This window comes from Ruditapes philippinarum, unplaced genomic scaffold, assembly GCF_026571515.1.
Source record: "Ruditapes philippinarum isolate M1 unplaced genomic scaffold, ASM2657151v2 ctg7709_1_1_1_1, whole genome shotgun sequence".
Classification (NCBI taxonomy): Eukaryota; Metazoa; Mollusca; class Bivalvia; order Venerida; family Veneridae; genus Ruditapes; species Ruditapes philippinarum.
The window spans coordinates 25,715-39,478 of NW_026856004.1; the positions used below are offsets into that span (position 1 = coordinate 25,715).

The following is a 13,764-nucleotide window of genomic DNA, read 5'->3' on the forward strand; positions in this document are numbered from 1 at the left end:
TTAAAAAAAAAATAACAGTGTTTTATTTAGAAAATGTTTGATGAGAAAGCTGAAAAGTATAAAATTGAATGTGTTTGATGCCGATAATGTTAAAAAATAATTTTAGAATTTTTTTTTTCAAAATGTACTCAAGCACTCAAGTACGAAAAATAACGACGAGACAACAAACAAAAACAACACTTTAGAATTAATTATTCTGTTTCTTGCACATATACATGAAAAATTGAATGAATGAAATTGATAATAAGAAGTGTTATGTAGGACAAACATATAAATTATGTACATTGTATAACATGTAATGCATGTATCAGTTTCAAAAAGGTTAATTTTTCTAGGAGTTTAAATCAACAATTGTCAGTAATATAGAGTTTAAGTTAAAAAATCATATCATTGACAAAATGTTTTGTTAAACTAATAGAGAAAGGCAAGAAAAATAAATGAAAGGTATATTTTCACTAAATGGTTATAACGTAAAGTTATGAAACATCGATGAGTGTTAAGTGCCTCCTTTTGTATAGGTCAGTTATACATGGTTAGTAATATACATCTCTATTTGAAAATTTGCATAAGGTTTCGGCTGTGCAAATACCGAATGAGACCAATAGAAATCCAACACTTTTTGACTCCCCCATATTGAAAATGTATTTAATCTTGTTCAAGGAATTCTTCTTTTATATCCATAGAAAATATTGACTTGAAAAGTCATAATTGTATTTAGGCGACATACTTTGAGCATTAACGTTATAAGCATTACAATATTGTAACGATAAAAAATGTGGTTTTGTAATACGGGCACGAGTCTAATGAGCTTGATCTTGATGCTAATTTTGGTGAATATTATCATACGATGTGACGCAAGCGATGGAACTTCAGGTATTCATGGAGAAAGTATAAGTAGCAAAACGTTGATACAGATGGGTAAACGCTTGAACAGACCCATGCTTACTTTCATAGGAATGGCGATGAAAAATCTTCATCAATGCTCTGGATGGACAAAATGGACTGAATGTGGCGTGAAAATTTTAAATCAATTTGGAATTCGAAATCGAAGTAGAGAGTGCATTCGTGAAACAAGTGAAAATGGCAAAATGTCAGAGGTGGAGACAGACTTCGGCTTGTGTGAAGGTAGGGATAACCAATTAATGTGTCCAAAGACCTATAATTTCACTTCGAATGGGTTTTGTATAAAACTTCAAGTGACAAGTAAAACTCACGATGATGCAGAAGCTGAATGCAATGAAGATGGGGGACATTTGATCAACATCAACTCAGACTTGAAGTATGCTGATGTTAAGACTGTGTTGAGTGGTTTTTCTGTAATTGATATTATCATTGGAGGCCGACGCAAAAGTAAAACGTCTCTGTGGGAATATACATATGGAATAAATAGCGGATACTTTAAATGGTATCCCGGCTATCCAAGATCAGAGAATTCAAAATTGTGCCTGGCATTAGAAAACCTCAAATGGTTTAACTTACCCTGTAACAGTAGATGGCCCTCTCTATGTGAAATACCAAAAAAGTAAAATCAGGAACAAATTTGATAAGAAAGTTTCATTCATGGCATACGTCGGCTACAGACATAGATTTTATTTGAAGAAAATGCACGTGATTTGATAAAAAAAATTGTAGCATCGGCTTTATTATAATGATACTTCTGCTATCTTAAAACACTTGCTAAATATTGAAATAGATATAGTTATGTTGATAGGTGTTAGACGATTTGCTGAGATGAACTTTATAACAATGTTTCCTTTTAATAGATGTCAACCGTATACAAATTTAATAATCTTTGTTAATATTCCTCAAATAGTGCAAAAATCATGGTGCTAATGCTGGAAAACATTTAACAATAAAATATCAAAGAGTAACGTTGTACATGGATTCTGAGACAGCAAGAAATAAATGTGAATAATAGTTCTTCCATTAATATTAACACCAATTTTAACCGTGTTCTTTTTGGAACTTTTCAGTGATTAATTTTATGATTTTGTACTCTGTGACACAAATGTGCATGTGTTAACTTAATGCCTGATGAAAATGATGCAAGTATAATTGCCTTAATCTTACAGAAATATCTTTGTTTAAGATTGATTTTGTATCTCATTTATGCCTAGTTTGACAAGCATTGTCTGTTATGACAATCATTCTACTTGATGAAATTATTAATCATGATCATTAGATACTTTTGTTGTGCATTTTTAGTTGTTGTTTTTTTTTCAATATATTCACAAAAGTATGTATACTTGTAATTTTGACTGAATTTTGTAGATAAATGCAAATAAATCGTCATATGTTTTTTTTTCAAACTTATCGAAATTAATATTTTCTTATCAAGGGTTAATTAATATGTGCGTAGTAAGGATGAGAAATTCAATTAGATTCACGAGAGCAAGCACGTGAGCAGCAGTAACGGTCAAATGTTTCTCATTCAGACATTAAGTAAATAATAAAACACGTAAAAATACTGCTTATTTACACTCTAGCAACTATAATAAGATTTTTGTTATGTTATTCGAAGGGCACATGCCAGGAAGTAAATTCTTTTAGATGTTCACGTAAATAACATTTACTCAATATGACGTCATTTCTCATGGATGATAAGTGAAATCCTTTCGTATGTCATGAGTAAATATATAAAACATGTAGTATAGTATATATGTTATCGGAATGAAGTATACAAGGTATGTTCAAGCTGATATTGATTTAACTCTGTCACGAATTGTATCTGCACATTCCGTTAAGGTATTTGTTTTAAAGGAGTTTCAAAAATATGATTGATAAAAAATTAAAAAATATAAACCTTTGAATAAAAACATTGCATCTATTTTGATTGTATTTTATTTGTACCTCAATATATTTCGAAAAAAAGGTGTACATTATTATTATTTTGAAGTGAACGTTCAGCCGTATCTTCATTTTTCGTTATTCTCATTTCCCACTCAATGCTACATTTAGGTGAAATGAAAACTTATTTTGTCTTTCATCTGGTCACTCACTGTATACCGTTGGATGGGAATTGTGTCACTTTATTAAAACAAAGCACGAGCCAGTTATCAAATAACAAATATATGTAACATGGATATATGTGTACGTATTATATCATCAGCTTACACAGCCTAGTGCTTACTCTGTTTAAAATAAAACGTCTGGTAAGCGTAAAAGGGATAAAAAATTGTTCATACTGTCGATTCAAATATGATTGAGAATGGGAAATCTTAAATCTAAAAGTATATAAGGTTGGCAGGATAAAAGCCGCATACGAAAACGTATTACAAGGGAAAAAGGTAACTGGTAACGTAGAAAATCTCGCTTTAATTGATCTTAACAATCAATACCGTCAAACAAAAACTCATTCACGAACCGTGACAAACCGGATTGTTATTAGTACTCAATTTTACGATGAAACGTTGGGTAATTTGAATAATGCATTTCTCAATTCGTTGGGTTGGATTATATGTATATATGTTGTATTGTCTTCTAATTTTCTTGAATATTAATAGACTTTGCAAAAAGATAAGTGATCAAGAGTGATATAGACATTATATCTAATTACCATAATTTATTATAATTCTATCAGAGACATACCTATGCGAAATACATTCTATTAATTTAGTGAGCACTTGTATGGATCTAAATGTAGAAACACCACCAAGGGTCGTAATAGTGGAGGAATATCCATTTATTATAAAAATAAAACTTCTGAAAGATAAGCTGAAAATTTAAAAAAAACGAAGTAATGTCAATATTGGGCTGAAAATAGGTAAAAGTTTACTGTCAGTTGATGATGATCTTTATATATGTAATGTTTACTTGCCACCTAGGAATTCAAATATATTAAAGCAGTTTGATATAGATTTTTTTGATCTGGTAGAACAAGCTATAGATTGATTCATTAATTATATTGACAATGGAAATTTTGAACAATTTTTACCTCTATCCCTTAATAGAACAAGTAAAGAAAATACCTTAGATAATCATGGTACTAGATTGATAGAATTGTGTAAAGCTTCAAATTTACCAATTGTTAATGACAGATTACCTAGAGATAAATCTATAGGAGAATTTACATTTCAGATTTTAAATTGAAATAGTTTGGTAGATTATCTTATCATTAATCAAATATATCCCTCAAATATCAGATTTTGAAATTCTACATGCAAATCAATTTTCGGATCATTCACCTATCAAAATTGTTTTAAAAGGCAATTGTTTGCAAAACAACCACGAGTCACGTGGTGTTTCGAAAATAAGCGTGAATCATTCATTAATTTTCTACGCTCGCATAGTAGAGATATGTGAAAATGTGTTGAATACAGGTATTGATGACTCAATGAATTTTTTCACTTAAACAATAAAACATGTGCCTTAAACGTATTGGGTAAATATAATAATAATGAATATAAGAGTAAGAACAATAGGCATAAAAAAGCAGTATGGTTAAACGATTAATGTCGCTTATTAAGGAAAGAATTTACTTAAGCCCGAAACAATTTGATGCGCAATTAAGCCGGAACTAAGATGAGGCAAAATAATAAAACAAAACTTAAGCACAAAAGGCTATACGCTATAAGATAGCAAGCATGGCTAAATCAGAACCAAAACAATTTCGGAAAGTGATTAAAAAACAATAAAAGAAAAATACTCAAGCATCAAACAATCTAACTGCAAGCGACTTGCAAGGTCATTTTAGTACTCTTTTTGGTTCACCGATCAGAGAACAAAACTTTGATAAATCCCTATGAACATGATGATTTTCTCTATCATGATATCACAGAGATAGAGATAAGAAATGTTTTTATTATCAAAAATCAATGGGGAAATCCCCTGCAATGATATGCTAATTGCAGAAATCTTTTTTAATATTTATATGAAATAATATCCCTTTATTTACTAAAATTATTCAAAAGAATGTTTTATAATGCGGAATATCCTGATTTGTGGCTGAACTAAAGTACTGACGTAATAAATTTGACACAAATTAGACAGCGAATACAAGATAATTTTACACAGTCGTGGTATACATGCATCATTAACACACCAAAACTGTGTTCTTACTCTGTATTTAAACATGAATTTGTGGCTGAAAAATAACTAAATGAAATTTCAGAAGCTAAATTGCAGACTAAGAACCTCATCGATACTTTGACACATTTGAATTTGTAATGCCAGTCGAAAATGAATATCATTTTCTTTTGGTTTGTCTCAAATATTTAATAGTTAATTTTGCATCTTGCAATAGAAACAGAAACAAAATTCATCCTTATACTTCCCGTGCTAACCTTTTAGTATATTCTTGTTTTTGAACGTGTACTTTATGTATACTATATGGCTTTATTACATGCTTTTCGGTGGTTTATTGAAATTTATCAGTGATATAAAAACTGGTAATTTCACTGTTTGAAACAGTGAAATTACCACTTTGATAATTTCACTGTTTTTGAATTTAAGCCCCTTACGTTGTTTCAGTGAAATACCAGCGTGCACAGAACTTGGTACCAACTTAATGACGTGACGTCGTAAATGACGTCACGTTGTATTATTATTTGGCGCGCTTTTCATTCAGTATTAGGTTTAATGTCTTTTTAAAACGTTTCTTTGCATATGATAAAAAGAAAATTTGTTTAGTTTAGTGTAAGATAGAAATATATTTCAACTTGTGAACACCAAAATTCCATACGATATATGTATAAACACTTAAATTTATATTTTATAAACTCTCCTAAAAAGACTCAAACTATTTTAATTTGTTGAATTCACTTACGTAATAGTCACTTGATTTCACTTGATAGCAACTTCTAAGCATCGGGTTCATTAGAATAGGAATAATTTGATATCTTTATTTGTAATCATACATGGCCAAGTGTCAAGCAAATTACTATTTTTCTGTAATAACAATTGTAATGTAGATATTAACTCTGCTTTATTTGCCACAGCTAGCTGTGAGTCATACATGCATTAATCAAATAGAAATAAAATTTCTAAAAACATCAGAGTCTATATTAAGATAACAAAATTAGAATCAGTTCTATTTGATTATAAAAACCGAGAGAGCACTGTTTTTTAAAAACAAATACTTAATTGTGTATAACAAATTGTAATCCTTATAAAAGGCTAAGTTACTTTGTTGTAGTCTCATATACTTAAAATGTGGCTCTCGACAGAGATATTTGCTTCATAAATGACTAATTTTATTTCATAAAGGGCTATATTTAAAACAATTGCTGAAATTGTCCTTAACAATTTGATGAACATCGTTTTATTATTACAAAATACATTCATACTTAACTGCATAACTATAAAACATATAACATTTGCATAAAGTGAGGTTTTTCATTTTTGAAAATGCTTATTTTAAATTTATAAAAGGGACATAACCCAGAAATGCAAGTTCAGAATGTTAAGTTGATGGGGTCAATGAGACTAAAATCATAAAATTTGAAATTCATTTTTGATCAAGTGAAGCACTTAATATGGATATATCTGCAAATGATAATAAAGAAATTTCATGCGTAGACTTAAATTGAAAATAAATTCTATTGTGTGCAATTCCTAGCCCGATATTAGTGAAAAGCGTTTCAAAAAGTCCCTTTAATAGTATTTGCAAAGCATCACCTTGTGGACTTTTATGAAACCATGTGGTGTTTTCCTCCCTATCCAAAATACAGGGAAAAATGCACAAACCGTGTATGGCTTCAGACATAGACGGACATCGTCATTTCAATATTCCCTTCACCGACAGGCTATAAAATATAGTCAATTTGTAGAATATCGGGGTTCAGAAGAACCATTTACGTGTGTAAATATTTAAACAGTAGTAAAATTGTATTGTATTAATTTTTTAGCTATAAAGGTAAAAGACAATATAAAATATGGGTACATAATGGAAACATACTTTAAGTGAGCTTGACTTTGATACTTCTTTTAATTAATAAAAAGTAGGTTGTGATACAGGCATGCGACTTCGGATATCCTTGGGGAATGTTTAAGTGACAAAATGTTAATACAAATGGGACAAACCTCTGCTTACTTTAATTGGAATGGCAATAAAAATCACATGTTTTGTATGGGCTCATATCAATGTACTAGATTTGGCATGAAAAAAAAAGAATAATACATCGTAGCAGGGCTTTTTTGAATCATAAGAAAATGGCAAACTTCGGAAGTAGAGGCTATGAGATTTCTAGAGATTATGGCTAATGTGAAGACTGACGGAAAGGGCCGAAAAGTTGCGATTGTCACTGTATACCGCTGGATGAGCATTATGTCACTTTAATTAAAAAGCTCGAGCAAGTTGTTAAATTACAAGTAACTGTTACATGGATTTACGTGTGCGTATTATATTATCAGGTTACACAGTCTAGTATGGTAATTTAGATAACAAACACATGGTAAGTTAAAGGGATTAAAGACATTTTTTTCATAATTGTAAAGTAAATACATCATGCAAACATAACAATATCACGTGATCAATATGTGTCTGACATCGACTCAAATGATTGATGTATCGATACAAACCTGTCAAAATATTTGGATAAACAAGGTAAGTAATTTGTATGGTAATGTAATGAAAGACATGTGCAAAGTTACCTCCCTTAGGAAAGCAAAATGCCGTTTAGATGGTTTATCTACATGCAACGACTAAGCGTTATTCTTTTTATTTTAGTTGTTATGTTAATTTAAAAAAGGAGGTAATAACTGTTTTCATTGGAAAAGTATACTAGGATTAAGAACTTTATAATGATTTTAACCTGTTTTGTTTCGTTCTTTGTGTCGTTTGTTTTTTATTATTTTAATCTTTTGTTGTTATTACTGTTGTTTTAGTTTTTGTCTCAGAGCTTAATAAAACTATTAATGGACATTAAGTATTTGTGGCAATTTCTTTAAAGAAATAAACTGTTTAATACATCACAGTACAACTCAGATTGATGTTTATTTTAGTGGGTATATTAAAAACAATTGGAAATACTTTTAAAAACGAAGTTTGTATGCCTCCTTGCATAATGTAAATAGACACTACATGTCTTAGCGTTTGCAATTTTCCATGGGAAAATATCAGAATTCCCAGTAAAAGCAATTATACGAGTTATTAATACCAGATAAAACTTCCTTTTCACTGTACTTCATTCTCGTTTCAAACATCTAATTAGAAGCATATGCTAGTTTTCAGAAATATTCAAGTAAACAGGATATACTACAAAACTGAGGGTTGATCAACAAATTGCAGAAAAGCTATTGGTCTGATATTGCAATATATGTTCCATATAACAAAATCAAAAGAAGACAAAAAAGTCTTTAAAATCGTTCGGAACGACATTATTGTTATGCTTGTGGTACATTTTAGTTTTAACTATTTGGAATTTATAGTTGTGTGGTTTCAATATTTCTACTTGAATAATGTTGAATCACCCATAGGATTGTTGCCTGCTTTTTAACTTTGTCTTTGACGTCTTATCTGTGATATGCAAGCTTCATGACCTAGATCCCCTCTCAAAATTCCATTTTCTTTAGTTCCCCCCCTCCCCCCCATTGTTTTCTCGTTTAGACTAACGCTTTCTAGTACTTGGGGACCATACACCGCTTTTCATGGAATGGCACAGGAGTATCAATTGACGGTTCCAGTTTACCGCCGTATGAACACACCTTCGGCTGTTTCTTAATTCAAAATTTTAGCATTTCATGTTTAAATGTTGAATTCTGCTTAAGCCGGTGCTAGGGGGCATGGACGGTAGTTTGCACTAGACAGTACCGTCCCTGAACAGGCTCAATCAAACTGAGCCTGCAACATTTTCAATTTTGTCGTGTTGGATATTCATAGGATTTTTATTTTCTCTATTTTACACGTGTACTTTTTTAAATGATAAAAGTGTTTTATATAGAAATTAATTAAAAGAAAGCTTAAAAATATAATTCAATTTGTTATATTCAGATAAAGTTTAAAAATAATTTTAGAATTTTTTGAAAATGTACCAAGCATTCAAATACGAAAAATAACGACTCGGAAGAGACAATAAACAAAAACAACATTTTATAATTAATTATTCTGTTCCTTGCACATATACATGAAAAGTTGAAGGAATGAAATAATATTAAGAAGTATTATGTAGTACAACATAAATAAAATGAGTATAAGGTGTAATACATGTATCAGTTTTAAAAAGATTAGGTTTCTAGGAGTTTAAATCAACAATTGTCAATAACATACAGTTTAAGTTTAAAAATCATATCAAAATGTTTTGTTAAGTTAATAGAGAAAAACGAAAAAAGTAAATAAATGGTATATTTTTATTAAATTGTTATGAAACTCATCGATGAGTGTTAAGTGTCTTCTATTGTATAGGTCAGTAATACATGGTTAGTAATAAACATCTCTATTTGAAGATTTGCATGAGGTTTCAGCTGTGCAAATACCGAATGACACCAATACAAATCCAACACTTTATGAATCCTCCACATTGAAAATGTATTTAATCTTGTTCAAGGGATTTTTCTTTTACATGCATGGAATATATTGACTTGAGACGTTGAAACTGCATTTAAACGACAGACTTTGATCTTTAACGTTTTAAGCATAGAAATATTGAAACAATACAAAATGTGGTTTTGTTTTACAGACAACTTTCTAACGAGCTTGGTCTTTGTGCTTATTTTGATGAATAAAATAATACAATGTGACGCAAACGATGAAACATCGGGTATTGATGGAGAAAGTATAAGTAGCGAAACGTTGATACAGATGGGTAGACGCTTAAACAAGCCCATGCTTACTTTCATAGGAATGGCGATGAATAATCTTCATCAATGCTCTGGATGGACACAATGGGCTGAATGTGGCGTAAAAATTTCAAATCATTTTGGAATTCGAAATCGAAGTAGAGAGTGTATTCGTGAAACAAGTGAAAATGGCAAAATATCAGAGGTGGAGACAGACCTCGGCTTATGTGAGGGTGTTACAAACAAAACGATGTGTCCGAATACCTACAATTTGACTACCAATGGATTTTGTATAAAGCTACAAGTAACACGAAAACATCACGATGATGCAGAAGCTGAATGCAATGAAGACGGAGGACATTTGATTAACATCAACTCAGACCTGAAGTATTCAGATGTTAAGACCATATTGAGCGGCTTTTCTGTAATTGATATTAACATTGGAGGCCATCGAAAAAGTTCTACGTCACCTTGGGAATATAAATATGGAACAAATAGCGGATACTTTAAATGGTTTTCCGGCTATCCAAGATCAGAGAGTTCAAGATTGTGCCTTGCATTAGAAAACCTCAAATGGTTTAACTTATCCTGTAGAAGTAAATATCCATTTCTGTGTGAAATACCATAGTATCTGCAGGAAGAAAATTTAAAGAAGTCGAGAATCAAGGCATACCTCGGCTATAGGTGTAGATTTTATTCTAAGAAAATCCGCGTGATGTGATTCAAAATATCGAAATTATAATGCTGCTACTGTTATCCCAAAACGCTTGCTAAATATTGAAAGTGATTTAGTTGTGGTGATAGGCGAAAGACAATTTGCTGAGATGAAAATTATAATAATGTTTCCTTTTTCATAGATGTCAACAATATATTATTTTGAGAATCTTAGTTCAAACTACTCAAACAGTGTAAAGTTGTGATTCTAATGCTGGAAAAACATTTACCATGTTAATGATCAAACAATGTATTCCGAGACAGCAAGAAATAAATTTGAATAATAATTCTTCTTTTGAAATTTATAGTTTTTATACTAATTTTAACCGAGTTCATTTTCGAACTTTTCAGTGATTAATTTCATGATTTTGTACTCTGTGACACGAATGTACATGTATGAACTATATTGCCAGGTTAACATGGTGCAAGTATAATTCACGCCCGTTTAACTCACAACGAGTGAAAAATGTCCATCGGTTAAAATGTTGTGAGCAACTTCCGTTCCTCGTTGTGAGCACCCATCTTTGACGTGTGACACGATAAACAAGGTGACTTTTTCATAATTTTTGAAGATTACAGACATTTATGTAGAAATATCGGAATGCAGTTAGCTAGCTATGTGTTTTCCGAGTATGCACATGTAAAGATATTGTCTGTTGGTGGACAATTTGATGGAAATACCGTGCGACGCAGTCACTCGGGGTAGGTGGAAAACTGGAGACAACTTCTCTTTGGACCTAATTTAACATTGAAAACGTCGATTCTGGTGACGTTTTGTGCATTCTTACCTAAAACAGAGGCCCACAAGTCTTCAGTGTTAAATTATTATCTGAAAGTCTTCGTAGAAACGAAGATATACTCTATTTTGCTTTAATCCTCGTTGTGAGCACCATAACCTCGTTGTGAGCAAGACAAGCGCAGTGCTTGTCTGGTTTTAATATGTAATTCAAATGGCAAGAATACAATTTTCAATCTACCAAAAGCAATCAAAACGTTTTTGTACAAAAGTTTTTCTTTGCAATAGTTCTTCTTTTTCTTTTTAAAATTTTTTTTTGAAAATTATTCTTCATATTCATAAGTCATCAGATTACCAGAAGAACTAATCAGTGTAGGTAAATCAGGTATTTTATTTCATATACTCTGGTTTGGCTCGAGTGAACATCACGGGAGTTTATGAATATTTCAACAATTTCACAGTCTGTGTGATACACACATACATATGTTTATCCTGAGCTGAAGACTGACCAAGTTATGTAAAACAAGAACTATCACGGTAAGTTGACAATGCCCCTGAAGTGGTGCTTTGTCCTTAGATTTAAGGACCAGATAGATTATTTGTTTTTGGACAATTAGATCTTCAATGTGAAGGTAATTCAATGTCAAGGTGAAATACATATAGGTCAGTTGGAAGGTCTTGTCCAAAGGGGCATTGTGTCCAAATATGAATTAAATCAACTTACTTATAAAGAAGTGATGACCAATCTTAAAGTTTTTGGATGTTCTAGAAGGTCATTCACGGTACAAGATAAAAAAATACAGATCAGTTTGGAGATCTTGCCTAAAGGGGCGTTGTTTCAAAATATGAGTAGAATCCGTTTACTAATAATGAAGTTTTGACCAATTTTTAAGTATTTGGACAATTTGACCTTCAAGGTGAAGGTCATTCAGGGGTCAAGTTCAAATAAAATAGGATAGTTGAAAGGCCTTGTCCAAAGATGTGTTGTGCCTAAACATTATGCCAGGACATTATGGCCAATCTTAAAGGTTTTTGGACAATTTGAACTTCGAGGTAAAGGCCATTCAGGGGTTAAGGTAAACAAAAACAGGTCCGTGGGAAGGTGCTAAGGGATGTTGTGTTCAAATATGAATCAAATCCGTTTTCTAATAAGGAAGTTAAGGCCAATGTAAAATTTTCGGACAGATTGACGGACGTAACATCTTATGATATTTATGAGGCAAATCAGCTCATAAACACCACCTGGACTAACGTCCATTAGCAAAATTAGCTCAAAAAATAGCTCTTAATTTGAATTTTATGAGTTTTTGGTCTTTATTTAACTACGGAATGAAGCTCATAAATATCATATATTTGCTCGTACTGACAGACGAACAGTTCAAAACTAATATGCCTCCCTTTGGGGTATGCACAACGTCAAGTGCAAAGAAATGCTGCTGTGCAAAAACGTTTTAATTGCTGTGGTATATTGAAAATTATATTTTCACCATCTGAATAACATATTTAAACCATACACGCACTGCGCTTGTCTTGCTCACAACGAGGTTATGGTGCTCACAACGAGGATTAAAGTAAAAGGATATATCTTGGTTTCTATAAAGACTTTCAGATAATAATTTACGCTGATGACTTGTGGGCATCTGTTTTAGGTAAGAATGCACAAAACGTCACCAGAATCGACGTTTTCAATGTTGAATTAGGTCCAAAGAGAAGTTGTCTCCAGTTTTCCACCTACCCCGAGTGACTGCGTCGCACGGTATTTCCATCAAATTGTCCACCAACAGACAATATCTTTACATGTGCATACTCGGAAAACACATAGCTAGCTAACTGCATTTCGATATTTTTACATAAATGTCTGCAATCTTCAAAAATTATGAAAAAGTCATCTTGTTTATCGTGTCACACGTCAAAGATGGGTGCTCACAACGAGGAACGGAAGTTGCTCACAACATTTTAACCGATGGACATTTTTCACTCGTTGTGAGTTAAACGGGCGTGTAATTGCCAAAATCTAACAAAATATCTTTGTTTAAGATTGATTTTGTATATCTTAAAAATCTGGAAACAAAGTGATCCCTCGGATGCATAAATCACAAGAAAATTACAAGAGACTTGTAGACTTGGTTTGATTGAGAGTGTACATGAGGGATAATGAATACGTTCAGCATCCCTCACACCCCCTGGCACCGGCGTGTGCGTAACTCAATTTTAACACTTAATAGTGCTGGCATCAATGATCCCGAAGGACCAGAAAATTAGACCAACACTGAAGTGAAGTACGGGGCAACATTTTAAAGCTGCCACACAGCACTTGACACCTGCTGTTGTAAAGTATAAAAATCTGGAAACAAAGTTAAGCCTAGTTTGACAAGCATTGTCTCTTATGACAATCATTCTGCTTGATGTTATTATTTATCATGATCATTAGATACTTTGTTTGCTTTATTGTGATTAATTTTCACATATTCATATAGAATACACTCTTCTTGTACTTTTACAGATAATGTTTAGAGTTTGATATTGCTTTTGATTGAATTTATAAAATAAACATGTAAATTAATTGTCTGTTGTTATTGTGTTATTGTATTTGTTTTTTC

At 31.7% G+C, this 13,764-nt stretch overlaps 2 protein-coding genes across 2 annotated transcripts; both read left to right on the forward strand.

Annotated features, from left to right (window-relative positions):
• The first annotated feature begins 689 nt into the window (after positions 1-689).
• On the forward strand, positions 690-2,827 carry LOC132745091 (uncharacterized). Its single transcript, XM_060733917.1, has one exon. It carries the CDS (start codon positions 774-776, stop codon positions 1,524-1,526), a length of 753 nt encoding a protein of 250 aa, XP_060589900.1. The 5' UTR covers positions 690-773; the 3' UTR covers positions 1,527-2,827.
• Positions 2,828-9,778: 6,951 nt separating this feature from the next.
• On the forward strand, positions 9,779-10,342 carry LOC132745092 (snaclec coagulation factor IX-binding protein subunit A-like). The gene has a single exon (XM_060733918.1). The coding sequence runs from the start codon at positions 9,779-9,781 to the stop codon at positions 10,340-10,342; it is 564 nt and encodes a 187-aa protein (XP_060589901.1).
• The last annotated feature ends 3,422 nt before the right edge of the window (positions 10,343-13,764 follow it).